This window comes from Amblyomma maculatum, chromosome 7 (assembly GCF_055883805.1).
Source record: "Amblyomma maculatum isolate TAMU_Amacu chromosome 7, ASM5588380v1, whole genome shotgun sequence".
Lineage (NCBI taxonomy): Eukaryota > Metazoa > Arthropoda > Arachnida > Ixodida > Ixodidae > Amblyomma > Amblyomma maculatum.
Genome location: NC_139350.1, coordinates 47,569,817 through 47,586,791, shown reverse-complemented (window position 1 = coordinate 47,586,791; position 16,975 = coordinate 47,569,817). Strand labels below are relative to the sequence as shown.

The 16,975-nt window shown below is 44.8% G+C and overlaps 2 protein-coding genes and 1 long non-coding RNA gene across 3 annotated transcripts in view; 2 read left to right on the top strand and 1 right to left on the bottom strand.

Moving 5' to 3' along the window:
- The window catches only part of l(2)37Cb (DEAH-box helicase 16 lethal (2) 37Cb), a 98,550-nt gene extending 91,995 nt beyond the window's left edge, over nucleotides 1–6,555 (top strand). The window contains exon 21 of the mRNA XM_084609054.1: nucleotides 4,557–6,555. Within this exon, the coding sequence (XP_084465180.1) occupies nucleotides 4,557–4,871 (315 nt within the window). The 3' untranslated portion in view covers nucleotides 4,872–6,555. The remainder of the gene's footprint in view (nucleotides 1–4,556) is intronic.
- Nucleotides 6,556–8,905: 2,350 nt separating this feature from the next.
- LOC146183152 (proteasome subunit alpha type-3-like) lies at nucleotides 8,906–11,037 on the bottom strand. Its single transcript, XM_084609055.1, has 2 exons — nucleotides 10,610–11,037; nucleotides 8,906–9,460 (listed from the first exon to the last, which is right to left on the bottom strand). The coding sequence occupies exons 1-2, from the start codon at nucleotides 10,868–10,870 to the stop codon at nucleotides 8,957–8,959; spliced, it is 765 nt and encodes a 254-aa protein (XP_084465181.1). The 5' UTR covers nucleotides 10,871–11,037; the 3' UTR covers nucleotides 8,906–8,956.
- A 509-nt stretch (nucleotides 11,038–11,546) lies between these two features.
- On the top strand, nucleotides 11,547–15,141 carry LOC146183151 (uncharacterized). The gene is made up of 2 exons (XR_014708734.1): nucleotides 11,547–12,205; nucleotides 12,301–15,141. It is a non-coding gene; the product is annotated as an uncharacterized LOC146183151 (long non-coding RNA).
- The last annotated feature ends 1,834 nt before the right edge of the window (nucleotides 15,142–16,975 follow it).

Below are 16,975 nucleotides of genomic sequence, written 5' to 3'. Positions count from 1 at the left end.
CACGCGTAACATTGAAATAAACAATCCATGGCGACACCAAATCACAGCTGCACAGTTACTCCAGCCAGCAGTGCAGCAGTAGTAGCTGCTGCATTTGTAAGGAAAGAAAACTTTGCTGCTGTTATCCTAAACTGTGAAGGAGCACTTGCACATCAGTGCCTGTGAAGAAGGCTGTGGTGAGGCCATATGCTGGCGGTCCCGGCCACATGGGAGAGGAAAGTGCATTCTACAAGGTGCCCTCTCTGACCTATGCTAGTGTAACCACCCACTACCTGGTCCCAGGCCTATTTCTTTCCTACTTTAGCATTGAATTTGTTCATCAGTGCAGTGTACTGCGTTTTTATTTCACCCATTGCTGATCCCACTAGATGCAGGTACATAGGCCTGCACTACTTTCAGTTTATACCTTTTATGAGCTCAGTTGCAGTAACTGCCGCCCCCTCGTTAACACTGTGAAATTCCTTTATGTTGCCAGCTACACCTTTATTAGTGAAGAATTCCATACCTAGTTCTTGTTGTCTGCTCAACCACGATAGTATAGTAAGTCCCCACCCTTTAGCACTGCTCTGTCTACCTAACCTCACTAAGCCCTATGACATCCACTTTAATACCCGCTTGATCCTTTAATAGTGCTGCTAGTGCCTCACTGGATAAGGTTGTAGCATGAAACATTGCCAGGTTCAGTTTTCAATGATGGCTTGGCTGGGGCAAAAGGCATTTAACATCCTTTGCCGCATCACGGATCAGTTGCTCCGCAGCCACTGGGGACTGAGGGCTAGGGGTTAATTCGGTTAGTGTGGGAGTTTGTGGCCAATCACTACCATTCTAGAGTGGCCAAAATCTGTTCTGGTAAAGGCATAAAGCTCTGATTGTCGAAATTAGGCTGCACCCAGGCTTGGTTATACAAGTTCATCAGCACGTGGATTACTTTATCCGATAGAGAATTGTGAAACACCAAAATTCAAGCTATGGGGCTCTTGAATGAACCTCTGCACCATTGCTGCATCACTTGTTGGTGTTCGTCTTCTCAAGTTTCTATCTTTTGCATAAATGTAGAATCGATGAGAACTTGTGGGATATATCCGGGCATGAATGGTACCTTCATGGCATCTGTGGTTGCCTCCGTTTTGATATAGTCACTCGAAAAGCAAAATTTCTTTGCCGGCACCTTTGAGTGTCTGCAGCTGCCTTGCCAAATGTGTTGAGGTGGAAGGTACTGTGCACCCAAAGCCTTTAAGTTAGTATTTCCACAGTGTCTTCGTGAATAAGAGCTTTTTGGTTTCCACTATCTTTTATGCCTCAGTTGTGGTCACATTCATATTTTTTTACTGACGTTATGTACAGTCTGCATAGCTACTTTGTTTCGCCCGCGGCAAAATGCCTGCGCATTAGTTGCAATGACTTGTTTTGCTGTTGTTTTTTTCTTTATTTCATATGCAGAAGAGGCGATCTGCTTGTCATGGTGAACACGGCTTATATTTTTTTTTTTTTACACTTGTTCACCCCATCCTATGCAGTGAAAACAGCACCCTGCTTACACCAATTTCATCTTCCGGACGGAGGGCAGTTGTGCAAGCAAGCCTCTATCGCATGTTTTGCTGGCTTGCAGGAGAAACCCTACCTCGCCCTCTCCAAGTTTGTGCGGCTCTGCTCTGCTCACAGGCTCCACATTCTAACGTCTTCCTCTGCCTCCTTGCTTTGTTCTGCTGCCGTCATGGCATTTCCTGCTTTCAGTTGCACTGGCCAGGATTCGAGGATCTCTAAATGGCATCTGTCATCTCTAACTGCCATTTCTATTGAATAGGATGTCTACAGGTCGCACTGGTTTTTGACGAATTGACTCTTACTTCTGCCATGGATATTTTAAGAGCGTGTCCTCAGGAGGGTGCTTACAGAATTATGCCCCATGATGCTTCTGAGTGGTAGGCCAGTGTATTTGACCCTTCAGCTTATGAATGGGAGCCTGGATGTGGCCAAAATAGTGGCCTAGCTCATGTATGTATATATTACTTCAATGAAGGCTCTCAATTTTTCTAAAGGTCCTTGTTCTATCCTGTCCTTGTCCCAAAACCTTTATTTTGATTTTCTTAGGGCATCCTGAAATCATGCTGCTATGGTTCAGAGTTCTTTGATAGCTGTGAAGGCTGGCTCTGGTTGATAGTAATTAGAGAAACTTTTTCGGCCAGCCCACCATTTTTATGCATATCATTTTCATAACACCCAGGAAAAGGTTGCTAACCTGAGCGCTGACTGTTTAAAGTGTCCAGCTGCAGTTTTAGAAGTTTGGCCTCATGTTGCCAACCTTGCACCGGTGGCCATTATGTTTGTGTGCCACTCAGCGTGACATTCATCATTTGAGGTGTAGCTGTTCTAGACTCTACAGGAGCTATGCTGTGGTAAGCTTTTTCATCGTGCTGAGCGGCTTCCATATAATGTTCTTCTAAAGCATCTTTGGGGAGGCAGTTTTGGTGCGCTCATCATTAAGCTTTCCGAGTTTCACTGTTCTACAGACAGTGTACCAGAGACACGCACTGCTGACGTTTGTGGTCTGCAGCACTGCTGTCGCTTGGTAGATTATGCTCGTGTTTTGTTTGCAACATACTGTATCACCTTGTGAGACCTGTCTTTGTTTTAGTGTTTCCTAAGGTCGTTGGTCTCTCAGACATTGACTTCTTTCCCGGGTTTCTGTAATTTTAAACTTTCTCATGCACTCCTGGTTAAAAGAAATGAATAAGTATTCACATGAGATCTCTTCTCAAAGCAAGAACAACCATATGCTCGCTCAAGCTGTGCTCGGAATGCACTGGAAGCCCTTCTTCAACTTTCGGGAGCCCTGCCACATGTACAGTGACACATCAGGCTGGCTCCACATAGTGGAAAAGGGCCCCACATTTAGTTGCATGGTGGTGTCTGCTTTGAATAGAACCTCCCTCACGAGTTCCTGCTGGGTACAAGGGCCGTTGAATTAGCTGTTTTTGGTTTTTTTCACACCTGAAGGCCTTTCAAGCCATATGTATTGATAATTAGAAGGCAGATGTGTGCGTGTGTCATCTTTAGCGTCCTTGCTTTGAAATCAGTGTGTGTCTCATTGTCTTCATAGAAAAGCATAAGAGAATAATGAGAGAAAATAAGAGCTGTAAACAGACATATAGGCGTTTGCTTAAGGCAGTTAGTCCTGGCTAGCTGTTCATTCATGTTGCAAGTGGTGGTCAAAATCAGCTGCATCGGTCGTTTGTCATGGGTGCCGCCACTATTTAGGAGAACATGAAATATTGTTTATTGTAAATGAAGAGCCATCTTGGGCTCTCTTAAAATATTTGAAGTCTCTGCTTCCATTGTGAAAAGTTGCAAAGCACAGGGTGCAGAGGAGAAAGAGGCATGTTTCACACTTGTAGATGGTGCAAGTCTCCTTTTTAAGTGGTGGAGCACCAGCTCTTGCTTGACTAGCAGCACTGGCCATGGTGTTCACCTGTATAATGTAACATTTTTTCTTTGCCTGAACGTGCTACCATTGATTAGCTGGCGCGTGTCTGTTTACATGTAAACCTGGTATGTCAAGACCAGTACACAAGTGCAGCGATAATTTTCTTTTTTCTAGGACCTACAAATGTCATAAATGGGAAATGTAGAAATTTACCAAGTGAAATTTGCACATGCTAAACTTCGAGCAGTGCTATTTCAAACTGCTATTGATCCTGCTGCAACCAAATGACATCTCAGTAAAATACAACAATAAATTTGGTAGCAGCATGAAAAGTGAGGTTAAAATGTACTGTGTAGGTGGAGAAAGCAGCCTGAAAATTGAGTTAAATTTAGCCCCTTGCTCAAAAAAGACTAAAGTGCTTTCTTGATGTTGTGCATGATGTTCTGGTGAGGACCTGAAATTTTAATAATTTGTGTCTGGTTCTGTACAACACCACTGTAGACGTCTGAAGCAATCACATTTTCACAATGTGCAGATAGTTTAGCACAAAGCACGATTTGCTTAGTGCTTTGGAAAAAGGCATGCTGCGTCAAGCATTATGCAACACTCTTTTTGCTTTGTCAGCCTAGCTTTTGCTTTGTTTAAAAGGAAGCCAAAGTGGTGTAAAAGAGGAGTTCATTATCCTTTAACCTTGAAAATTACTGTTGAAAAAACGACAAAATTTCTCCAAGATCTGCTACAAACTCGAATTTGAGCCGTTATTGAGAAAGGCAGTTGTGGTGACAGCCATTGTATTATCAATGCCTGTGATGGATAGGAGGGGAAAAAGAATAGGTGAAGTGTTAGGTGTCAACTACTCCATTTGCACAGCCTCTTTAGCTCCGTTGTAAAAACCATTGCAAGAAGTCTTAGCGTTCATGATTTTCATGGTCTGCCTTTTTTTTTTTGCTTTACTACCTATGCTTCATGAAAAGAAATAGCAACTTGTTGGCTCCCGATGTTCTGATATTGGGTTCTGCTAAACACTGAAACAATTTAATTTGCCTGCCTCACAGAGTAGGGGAGCCCAAAAAGCTCAGTAGTGCTTGATTGCTCTTGCCGCATTAACCAGATGCTCTTGTGAAATGTGCAGGCCATCACAGCTGGCTACTTCTACCACACGGCCCGCTTTTCCAAGGGTGGCCATTACAAGACAGTCAAACACCAGCAGACAGTCATGATGCACCCAAACAGCTCCCTCTTTGAAGACCTTCCTCGCTGGGTGGTGTACTTTGAGCTTGTGTTTACCACCAAGGAGTTCATGCGCCAGGTCATTGAAATTGAGAACTCCTGGTTGCTGGAGGTGGCACCACATTATTACAAAGCCAAGGACCTCGATGACAGCGCCTCCAAAAAGATGCCCAAAAACACAGGGAAGGCCCGAGCAGAACTGGTGCGAGTTCACTGATGCTAAAGACAGCACTTGCAACACACGCTGTCTCTGTTGGACATTACTGTTACTGGCCTTTGTGTGCAGGACTTGAACTAATGTGCAAGTTGTCTGTGATTGTTGGGGCGCTGTGTGAGAATGGCAAGGCAGAGCTGTGTGCATCAGGTGGAACAAGCAAAGCCCAACAGTGTATTTAACTGCCTTTGTTGCTTGTAGGCTGCAAGTGATGCACGTGTTTTGCACCGAACATCTTTTCTGGTGCCCATCATCAGAGCTGAGCATGCCACACTCATGCCCACTAAACAGTGGACTACCAACATTATACATCAGATTGTGCAAATTATGTGTTGTAATTCACTGTTTTTCGTTTTGTTTGTTTTTTGCCCTTGTGAGCCTATGGCCCAAAGACTTTTCACTAAGGCTGTGCCTGTGACTACATGTCGAAAAGTAATTTTTTTTTTTTTTCGTTTTTCCATCCAGTTGTGGACCATGCCATTGATTGCCAAATGTGCCAGTTCATTTGGTGTACATTGTACCTTTAGCTGCAGTGATGGGATAGAAGCAAAGTACTGACTGATCCTGTTCTTACCCCATTGTCATTAGACTAGCACTGGTGGAGACTTTGCTAAGCACTACCTGCTGCTACATCACATCCATGAAAAAGTAACAGTGCTTCAGTAACAATCTGCTGCAGCACTGTCTTATGGTCGTCATTATAAACATTTTAACGTTGTCCAGCAGCCCACTTAGTAGCTTCAATTCCTATGCTGCTAAGATGCACCAACAAACGTGGCCAATGCACCCTTATTTGTGGGAATTCAACCTCTATTCTTCTAGCCTACTTTCCCCATCATGACATTATTTTGCACTTCCTTTCACTTCTTTGACAGGCTATTACTAACAGTGAGTGTAGCCATGCAATGATGACTCTGAGGCTTTACATTTGAAGGCTTCAAAACTGCCTCGTGCTATGCTCCTTTTCATGAGCTGTTTGCAGCACTGTGAAAGCCAAGGGCAATTTGTGCCAGATGGAATGGCATGCATTACACGATTGTGCTCATGCTACTCTCCTGTGCCTCCGTCCACGACAGGAGCGCAGTCAGTGCTCACCACCCTGATTGGCCAAGATCACCTTTGCCATTTGTAGTGCTGCAAACAGCCTGTGAAACGGAGCATAAATGAGCACAACACTTGACTGCAAAATGGGTGCCCGCTGGTGTACTGTTGATGTATTGGGAAGAGCCCGTTTCCATCCTCATCTCATACAGAGATGCACTGGTGCCGTTTCCCTAGCCCTCACCCTCAACTTATTGCTCTTTTAAAAGCCATGAATCCCTTCATTGCCTTGACAGCATTGCTTGCAGTTCTTTTTGTCTATTTTTTCCTCTGGTAGCCTGCCGATGTCTCCTCCTATGTTTTCTCTGTTCTTTTACCCTGTTCTCTCTCTTTGCTTTTCGTTGTATATATGTAAAAGCTTCCGCACGGTGCAGCCACTTGTTATGGAACTTCCTTTGCCCCACCCTCCTCCTCAAAGCGTCCTGTTTCATCTTCTTGGGCTCCTCCTCGCTTAGTTAACTAGGAGTCATTGTGCCCAACAAGATAGAGCCATCCCTGCAGCCAATCATTCAAGGCAGCTGCTGTTTCGATAACATCAGTTGAGTCCAGCTGGAGTGGAATAATAAATAAAGCACTTTGTCCTGTCCTTGCAGCTCTGCGAATAAATATGTGGCTACTGGTATGTCAAACAAGTGAAAAGTATCTGCCATAATTGAAGCTTGATACGGGGCAGAAGCTGTCACCACAAGTAGCTGCACAGAAGGCTAAAAAAATTCCCATCCCATGGCCAGGGGTGCAAGAAGGGCTCTCTCCAGCAGAGAACTTTTTCGCAGGCCTAAGTAACCCTCCTAAAATTGAGTCATACTGGTCAAAATATCTTCAAAGGTAAAGCTTCAAGGTTGGCCTCGCAAGGTCACGCTTCCTGTTACTGGCCTCCAAAATATGCTGAGGAGGGTGCAGTGGCCAGGTGGAGAAAGTGGGCTAAAAAAAAAAATTTGAATCCCTCCAAATGAAGTTTCATATCGAAAATGTGCTTTTGCCAAATTCAATCTGAGATTCTTATCAGTGCGGCAACTGAAGCTAAGTGAGCACTAAGAGCAGAGAGGGTGCGGCACAATGAAATGGGGGCAGCAGTACTGCTGCTGGATAATGCTAGAATACATAGCTCCAACACCATAAGGATAGTGCTGCAGTATGTTGTTGCTACATTGCCACATGGCATTCAAAAGCCTAATAAAAGCACTGTTAGACAGCACTCCAGACACTGCCAAATTCGTCGTCAGCGTAAGAGGTACTTTATTGCTCAAGCTTACGGGCTTTTTTTTTTGTGGGGCTAAATGTCCCCAAGTGACTCGGGCTATGTGGGGTGCCATAATGGAAGGCCCTGGAATAATTTAGACTACCTGCACTGTGCAGTGACGTGCACAGTCACTGCATAGTACATAGGCACCTTTTTGCATTTTGCCTGCGTCAAAACACGACCAGACCCTTGCTATGCAGAAGAGCATACAACTCGAATACCAGCTATATTCCAAAATGAACCCTGTGGAGAGTTCACATCTTTACCATTTGGAATGCAAACGGCAATGGACTCGAGGTACAATTCACGTTCGCTTTCCTCTTTTGTCATATCCCACCATCCAACTTTTATATGTGCTACATATCCACCTAAAGGAGGCTGCACAACTGCTGCAACCACCAGGAATATTTTAGATTACATGCAATCCGACAGCAGCACCTGTACATTACCTTAATCCGTGGCACTTGGGTCATAGGTGCGTCTAGAATTAGAATTTTGGATGCAAATGTAGCTGCCTCTATCTTCCATCCTGCACATCTATTAAGTCCCTAAGTGACCTGAACTATAGGGGATGCCACAGTCATACCTGCCAACATGGCGAGATAAAAAGTCTAGCGTTTTTTATTGGCACCAGAATAAGGGGGGAGGCATCATTAATAAATGTTCCAGCCAGAAAGGGAGAGATTAAATAGATTTTCAGGCTGTGTTCAAATGAGTCCTTCAGCAGGGATCTTGTAGCAGCAGACTTTACTTGCTTCAAAAACCTGTAAGAATAGTTCTGCTCAAAGCATGGCCCAAACCAATGGCCTTTCACAAGCAGCTGATATTGGAGGGGTTCTGTTGCATATTGACAAGCGTAGTCTAGTTCATTTCAGCTTTACTTTCAGACAACCTCTGCCACTACGAGATATGCTGATGGCGCATCCATCTGTTGTGCAAAACGTTCGCCTTTTCTTGATCTCATGAAGCACAGTTCAGAAGTATGTGATCGCAAAAACGTTTCCAAATATCTGTTCTTGGGCTTTGGTAGTGCCATGACATCAAGCACATGAGAACTTTAATTTTACACTGTGTACTACAGCCAAGCTAACCCTAAACATACACACAACCAACTGCAGCAGCTAACATGAAATGCAACCATCTACAACCATTTTGGCTTTATCATCGTCACTCACTGCTTAGCTGATGACGACAATGGTGCTCATGTGGCTGTTAATAGTGATGCTGGCATTACAATGCAGCTGCATAGTAATGTGGTGCCTGTTTTGCAAATACCAGTTTTGCGCTGTCAGATATAAAGCAGCGGTCGTACAAAGAAAAAAAAAGAAAAGAGTCTCCCAGGTGAATGCGTAGTGGACGGCTCCAGAAATTTCACCAATCAGGGGTCCTTAAACATGCATGACATCACACATCACACAGGCACCTTGCATTTCACCGCCATCGCTGCAATCGAACCCGCATCCTCAGGCTCAGCATTCAAGCTCTGTAACAGTGGCCAATCACGGCAGGGCCTGCTCCTTTAATAAATACACCCTAACACTAGGCCCCGGCAGTTAAAATGCGGGTAGGAACAGGTGCCATACAATGGCCCACTCTCTGGCTGCAGTTGCACTTAAAGACCATAAAAACCTGCTACCAACCATACAAGGCTGCTTCTACTGGTATAAAGGCAGCCTTGTAAGGAGATTTTACATGCTTCTGGATAAGAAGTTTATTGTAATTGGTACCCCGTCCTGTCAGCAATGCATCACATGTCATCATCAGAGTCTGACTCTTCTTCGAGTGCAGTCTTGGCATGTGCTTCTGCTTCATGGTAGACATCCTTGGGTACAAACTCATGCTTCCCATCGGACTCCTTGCAGACCCAGCTGAGCTCAAGCTCAAAGTTCTTGTCCTTGACCTCATCGTGGACAACGTAGATGATTCGTGCAGCTTCCTTGATGAGCTGCCTGCAGTCAAGATCCTTCATGTTGAGCTTCTCCATCTCGGTCTTGGCAGCCTGGCGGGCCTTGCCGATAGCACAGCCAAAGTAGCCCCATGAGGTGCCCGATGGGTCAATGCAGTAGAGCTGAGGCCCGTCCAGGGGGTCATAGCTGCCAAGCAGCACACTTGACCCAAAGGGGCGCACTGCACTGTACAGGGTGTACGCGTGCATGTAGAGGGCAACACGGTCCTTAAGGTAGCGCAGTGGGATTGCCGAACCATACTCCGAGCGGTAGTTAGATGCCTCCACACGTGCAGTCTCCACCACCTGCACAAATATACAAGTCTGTCAGTTTCTTTTTCTTTTCACCAATGGCACAGGTAATGATAATACGGGGTGGCGGCGTTACTGATAGCATACCCCTACAAACGAGGCCAATGTACCTGTGTCACTCAATTCGTAGCAGACACATTCTTTAGGAGCAAAAACAAAGTCGCTACACACGGCAGAAATCGAAAGTCCATCACCTATGTCTACCAAGCCACTGTTGCTTTTTCCAATTATCGCAGGTTCAAACTAACTGCAGATTATGAACCTTGTCATTAATGATCTTGCACTTCACTATATTTCCTTTCACATAAAGTGCCTTCTGAAAAAAAAAAAACTTATCTACGCATTATATGTACTACCTGGGTCCAGTTCTGCACCAAAATAATCAACCCATGTTTATACACTAATCCATGACGCTCGATTCCTTTAAGTTTTAGCGGCAGTTTTTTTTTTTTTTCTTCTTTTTTTTTTCACTTAAAAACTAAATTTCAGCACCGATGGTTCAGAGTACAGACGTGAGGATGCCTAACAAGATCACTCCAGCTGTGCCAGGCAGAGTAACAGACAAAATTACTGCAAGTATCAGTTTTGTCGGCCAATTCTTGCACAGAAGTGCTGTCACATACAAGCCAAAAGCCTGCGATAAGATTTCAGGTTATTTGTCCCACAGCACATTATTTCAGAGCTCCAGACAAGCGTGCTCACCAGTGTATAGGCCATTAACAAGAAAATCTCGTCGCCAGTGAGAATGACGGAAGCGATTTGGACCACAGGCTTGAAACTTGCACAATCCCACTATGGCACTGGCCCGCGGCAACCACGCTACTGTTTCGAGCAAGCAGATTTTAGCATTAAGAGTACGCGCTCGAGTGCACAGATCGCAACTCCGCGAAAGCAACAAGTGTAATGTGCCGGCAAGAGCGCCAGAGGCCACGAGAGGGCCAGCCAAGTGGCCCCGGAGACCATCTGCACAGTAAAACGCAGTTTACAGAAGCCTTTAACACGACGTACTAGCCACCAAAACTAATAAGTCACCTCGCTGCAGCTCAAGTACGGTAAAGACCCACAAACAGTCATCGAAAGAGACCGAACCTTGCCTTTGCCCTATCTCTCGGTGCCGCTTCAATCGCGGCCGGTCTTTCTCACCTGCTTGGCGTCTGCGAGCAATCCAGCAACAGCTACACCAACATGCCAGTCGACAGTGAAAATGCGCTTGTTGGCTCCAGCTTCGTAGAGCTTCGATGTGACCAGCTTTTCAACGGCGAATACGATTCCGTCCCGGCCTCGCAGGGCTACGGCCGTGCCGCTGTTCTCGACTGCCTTCTGCGCGTACTCCACTTGGAACACACGCCCGTCCGGCGAAAACTGCGACGCAGAAAGGTCATAACCCGTGCCAATCGAACTCATGGTTGCTGGTTAACTGCAGAGCGGGACTTTGCAGAATCTTAACACAAAGGGCACACTGCAAAACACGCTGATGCGTTCCTCGGCGACTTTGCAAATCACGATTCGATTGATGTCGTTAGCACTGGCGGACAGACCAGACAGCGCAGGAATGGCGCAGGGGCTGTGTGTTGTTCATACCGTGCATACGATCACCACCGATCGTGTGACTAAGCAAAATTTTTGTGAACGCTATAAAAACCAAAGTAAAATAAATAACGGTCTAAATCTATTTTAATTAAATTAGTCACCTAGTTGTTACATGGTATAAGAACAAATGTTAGCGTAACTCTAGTAACTCCCATAGAAGCCTGCGTGTCGACTCTGAGCGAGGCTTTAGTTTCCCAGCGCCCCCTGCGAACTGTGAGGCACAACAAACACGTGACGTTGCTTGTGACGTCACAGGGACGTGCTTTTGGTGGGGAATTTGATCGTCTTTTTACTTATGAACGAAAAACAAGGCCAACAACGACGGAGACAGAACGATGCTCGGATAAGGCAGAAAAATGGACACCGTAACTGTTCAGCCAACTTGACATGGATTTCTACAGACAAGTTTTACGTTAACTGAAATGTTACGGCATCTTTAACCACCTTATCATAGCATCGTTCTGCCTCCGTCGTCGTTAGCCTAGTCTTTCGTCGCGCGTCATGTAAACGCATTCTGGGGCTTATTTCTTCGGGCACGTTTGTGAACAAGGGCCTTCAAGTGAATTCGGCAAGCACATGGATAGAATCACATGGCTTGAGGCATTTCACTAAGGGCATAAATGAGTGAAGCTGTGCTGCACAGAAAGCCAGGCTTTATTAATCGAAGTGTCTAAAGGTACGTCCGACGGATCCATTCGATTCTCGTAAAGATACGGCGGACGTCGATATACAGGCTCATGGCTATATGCACGTCGAACGCAGCCCCATTCCGCTTGCTACGCGTGAATGGATCTCATCCTCTATGATATCAGCTAGCCGCGACTCTCGATGAGGTGCTACGAAGAGTGCATCCGTTCTAACATAGATCACGGTCTTCACTTAGGGTTGTGTACGGCAAACATCGCTGTCAAGCACATAGCTGCAGGCGATATGCTACGTACTGCACCAGCTCCACCAGCTGGCATCGAGATACGCACATTCACGAGCAGCTTTCGCTTCGCACTAAACTATCACCTCGATCTGCCCGTAATGCGAGCGAGCTATTCCTAGCATTTACGCTGTCTTAGGTCCTGCATCGACCTCTGAAGATCTAGCGCCGGCACAACACACACACACCTCGTCGTGCAGCTGAACATTCGGCAGTCCAAAGTATGTATGTGAAATGGCATTATGCTCGTTCCTCACATGCAGACCGAGGAAACAGGATGTTTTTAGCTAAATTCTTCGTTTAAATTCTACCTCAGAGCCGTGGCAGAAGACATGCCGAATCTACTAGAGGCCTGCACATCGACTCGTCGAGGCGAAGACCTACTGCACCGCACCGCACCGCAAGAGTGCACAACCGGAAAGCCGGAAGCGTGAATGATCCGAATTCCCTGTGAACAGCAATGTTCTTTGGTATATAGAGGATTACTAGACTAAAGTGCTTAGGCTGCATCTTTTTCTTGTCGTTGAAGTTTGCGTACATGTAGTTTAAACCCCCGCATGCTCGAGGTTAGCGTGACCCGACTGAACGGCCGCGCAGCTTTGAAACGATCGGGATCGATATGCATGCATCGCCGGGCTTAGGTACGCGGTAGAAAATGTGCGCTGCACATTTCGTTGAAGAAGCTGACTCTTGGAATTTTGCAGTGTGCCATGCAAGCGATCGTTGCTACAACCACGCATCCATGTTCCCACGGCTGGCCTACCCCGAGGCGCATAAATGTTCAACCGTGGACGTATCAATGATCGAAGAGAGGACAGATTTTCACAATATTGGGCGCGAAATCGATAGCTACCAGTGCTCAGTGTTAGAGAAATTCTGCCTTGATCATGCGCAATTCAGTGTTTCAGGTGTGGTCAGTAGCTATATAAGTTTGAACAGTTCGCCTTTCAAGTCAGCGGCGCCAGCGATGGATCGGCGGAGCGATTTTCCACGCTACACCGCTGTCTTGCTAGAAAGCCTATCTAGGCGGCGTTTGACATTCACCTGCATTTTGTTGGCCCCGTAATTGAAAGCAACGCCTTCAGAAACGCGTTAAATGTTCAAAAATGTATTCTCTTCAACAGTTTCACTCCAGGCTGTCAAAGCAGGCGGACGTTGATAAAACAGAGCACTCCAGTCTTTAGAAATCTGTACAATCACCTTCAGTTTGTAAAATTATTGGAATAGGTCACTTTACGATCGCTGGGACATAGACCCTCATGACAGCGCTTTCACGTGAATAAGGACCACACCAGGCCGAAAGCTTGTCTCATATAACATAGCTAACCAAAGTATACCTTACAGCATTGTGTTGATTTTTATGGTGCCTAAGCGACTAATGCTGCCATGCACCCAGAACAAGGTTTAATGTACTTATTTTGTGTGTAATGACTAAAATGTTCTTTAGGATGTAGCTTGTTTAGGAACATTTTAGGAAACCAAAAATGCAGGAAATTTGCACGTCTCTCCTAGGATCATGCTGGGATGGAAATGGATCTGTTGGAAATTGTACAAAATGTTTCCTCTTTTCTCGACTCTGGCGCATGTGTAAGATATGGTTTATTGTTAGTTCATCTCCACACTCCTTGCATATTGGTTTGTCCTCTTTCATAAGTATGAAGCTGTGTGTGAGGTGTGGGTATGTGTTTTGTGAAGATGACCTAAAATGGCTTCCATGTTGCGTTTTTGATTACTGCATGATTTCCATCCCTTAATGACAGGTTTGACAAGTGTAGTTTGTAGTTTATTTCAATGTTTCAAAAATCCTGCCATTTCACTCTCACTTTTCTTTGTACAAGCTTCTTGGTATCTTCATGCAGCATATTCACCCTCTGTAATTTAGCATTGCGTCAAGGTAACCTGGTTATTTCTTTTCATCACCTTTCAAGACTACTGTCCCGATTTCATAAAGTTTCTGACGACAGGAACTCCTTGGAAGTCATAGAAATAAATGAGATCCACAATCATGAGCTATCTAGGGTATGCATATACATGTCCATCGCTCAGTGGAATGGCGTCAGTACGCTGTTAGAACAGGTCTTGAGATAACAACAACCATTGTCTGAGGTGGTCCTTTAATGGGCATTGAAATGCTATGTAACTACAGGTACTGATAGAACTCTTGATCATGTTATGTGATGATGCGATCCTTGCATGAATATAGGTATACATTTCAGAATCTTCAGTGCACCACTTGACCATTTGCCACCAGTTTGTGTGAAAATGTATTTTTCATGCATGTTAACCAGTGTTTAACAGATGACCCCTGTGCACAAGCCAAAAGTGCCACGAGCCAAATGTCACGAGGCCACACGACATGGCAGGAGCTGTTAAGCCAAGCTTACAAAGTTATATTTGAAATATTTCAGCTTCAACGTTTCAGCTCCAATTAAGAAAGGTTGAGGCTTACAGAGGTCTATGCCAGGTTGTCTATCACCTAACAGGGCAGCCTACGACCGTATGCTAATGAGTATATCTGAGATAACAGAGACATGAATTAAGGAATTAGTAGTAATGTTTGTAACAAAGGGCATGTAAATTAACGAGAATCCACAGTGGGATCTGCAGACAAGAACCATTAACGCTGGCACACCATACCCTTACAGGTGGAGATTAGGAGTCTCCCTAATTTTTTGTCTGCTCAAAGCTTGTCATTTCCTTCGTTCTTCCAGATGAGGAAGATGTGAAAATGATAGCATCTAAAATGCCAGAGACCGTCGTTAACAAGGATGCTGATCCCAACAGCGTAAAAAGGAATTTCAGAAAAGATGGGTGACTAGTAATGCTGGCAACAGTTGAAACTAAGTGGAAAGGCATGAAATTGAAATGCAACATATGCAGAGATATGTTGCGAGACGACCAGTCTGTGGTGTGCGACATCTGTCTCCGTTAGTTCCATCAAGTGATTGGTCAAAGCAGATGGGGCTTGTGGTTTTGTGATAAGCGCAGTGTAGTAGCATAGATGCAACCTTGCCCATTAATAATTCGAGTGGAGTAAGTGCATTGTTTTGTTTTGTTCATGGTTTCCATGAAAACATTATGAGAAATTTTTTCCTAGAGAATGTTTGCTGAAATGTGAATATAATGTGCAATAAAACTAATGTTTTCTTGCTGTTTACTTTTCCTTGTATACATTAGTTCTGTGAAGAAAACCACAGGCTAGAAAGAAATGTAATGGCATGCATTTTGATACTTGGCCCCGTTGTGCTGGCTCAGTAGTTAGAGTGCTTGGCTGCTGAACCCAAAGATGCAGATTTGGTTCCAGCCACAGCAGGGACATTTTAATAGAGGCGAAACAATAGGCCGTCATGCACCGTGCGGTGTCAGTGCATGTAAAAGAACCCCAGATGGTCAAAATTATACCGGAGCCCTCAACTATTGTGTTCCTCATAGCCGTAGTTATTTTGGGATGCTAAACCAGATATATATCACATCATACTCTGAGTAAGATGCTATTCATGGTCAGTTAATCATACACTAAATGATCAATTTTTTTTCTGCATGGTACAGCAGCTGTTGTACAATTTTACTTTAGCCTTCATGAAGAATATCACACTGGCTCCACATGGCCTTCTGTTGACCCTTGATATGCGTCACAATCACACACCCGAGTATGTATTTGTCTAAAGGCACCTATGCATGCAAGGAGGGGACCGTTACTTTCCACTTGTCAGAACTGAAATGCATGATCCACGTCAATTCTGTAATTCAACTGCTTGCTATTTGAACTGTCCAGCATTGATGCAAGTTTCAAAGAACTGCAATTAGCAAATTAATCTAAGCAGCAAACCATGCCAAGAACTGCTTCGGTTTCATCTTTAGCAACTGTTTGGGAACTAAAATTAGCCAAATGTTGCAAAACATAGATGAGAGGTTACAAAATCTAAAAAACAATGCAGCCTACCTGTGGCATGTAGGGTTTCACATCCTAAAGTGACATATGTAGCTATGAAGAATACCGTAGTGGAGAGCTCCAGACTAATTTGACTGCCTGGGCTTTGTACTTTGAATTGACATCTTGCAGAAAACAGAAGCATTTGCATTTCACCTGCACCAAAGTGCGACTGCCATCCTTGGGGCAAGTAGCCTAACGTGCCACTAAGATGTCGCAGCGTGTACGTACATGCTATACATGTCAACCTTTCTAGCATTAAAGCTGTCACATGCATGGCAGATATTCATGTTCAGCTTTGGACTGACAAGTTTAAAAGTGTACTATTTGTGTTTGTCTAGCATGAAAAACAAAGGAAACTAAGGAAAAACGAAAAAAAAAAAAATGAACATAATATGTTGAAAAAGCATTAGTCAGTAACACATAAAGCATATTCGTTCCTTTATTAATGATAAAGTGGCCTTCAACAATAGTACAAAGCCTGAACATTTAGAAAGGTGCTGTGCCAGGCAGCTATTTTACAGAAACCTGAACCATTTCACCTGTAGTAATACGCATCCCGGCGGTGTGGGCTGGGCACTTATTTTTCGGTGCACTCCAACATGCGAAAACTGCATCGTGCATTCCCATTTTCCGAGTTTTGAGCTCTGTAGTACAGGCTAACAAATTGTCGATGACTTATTTTCGTCTGATTGTTGCACAGCGCGTGTAAATAAATTACCACTGCACCTAATAAACACTGACATGCACGTGCAACATCGCCGATCATAAACGGACACACTGATGTCCGTCCGGACATCGGCGCACTCATCACAGCACTCTTCGTAGTCTCACATAGCACTCTAGTAGGACGTAATCCGTAATCACAGCATCTCACGGTAAGCACAAACCACACCTCCAGTTGTACAACAAACACGAATGACGCGATGCTTGGGCTAGAGACACGCCGGCGGTGCCCAGCTTTTTCAGCGCCGCTTGTACTACGTAGAACTTGCAGCACCAAACCTCAATGCGAGCAGAAAGCGATGCGTTACGTGACGCATCTCATCACAGATGGAAG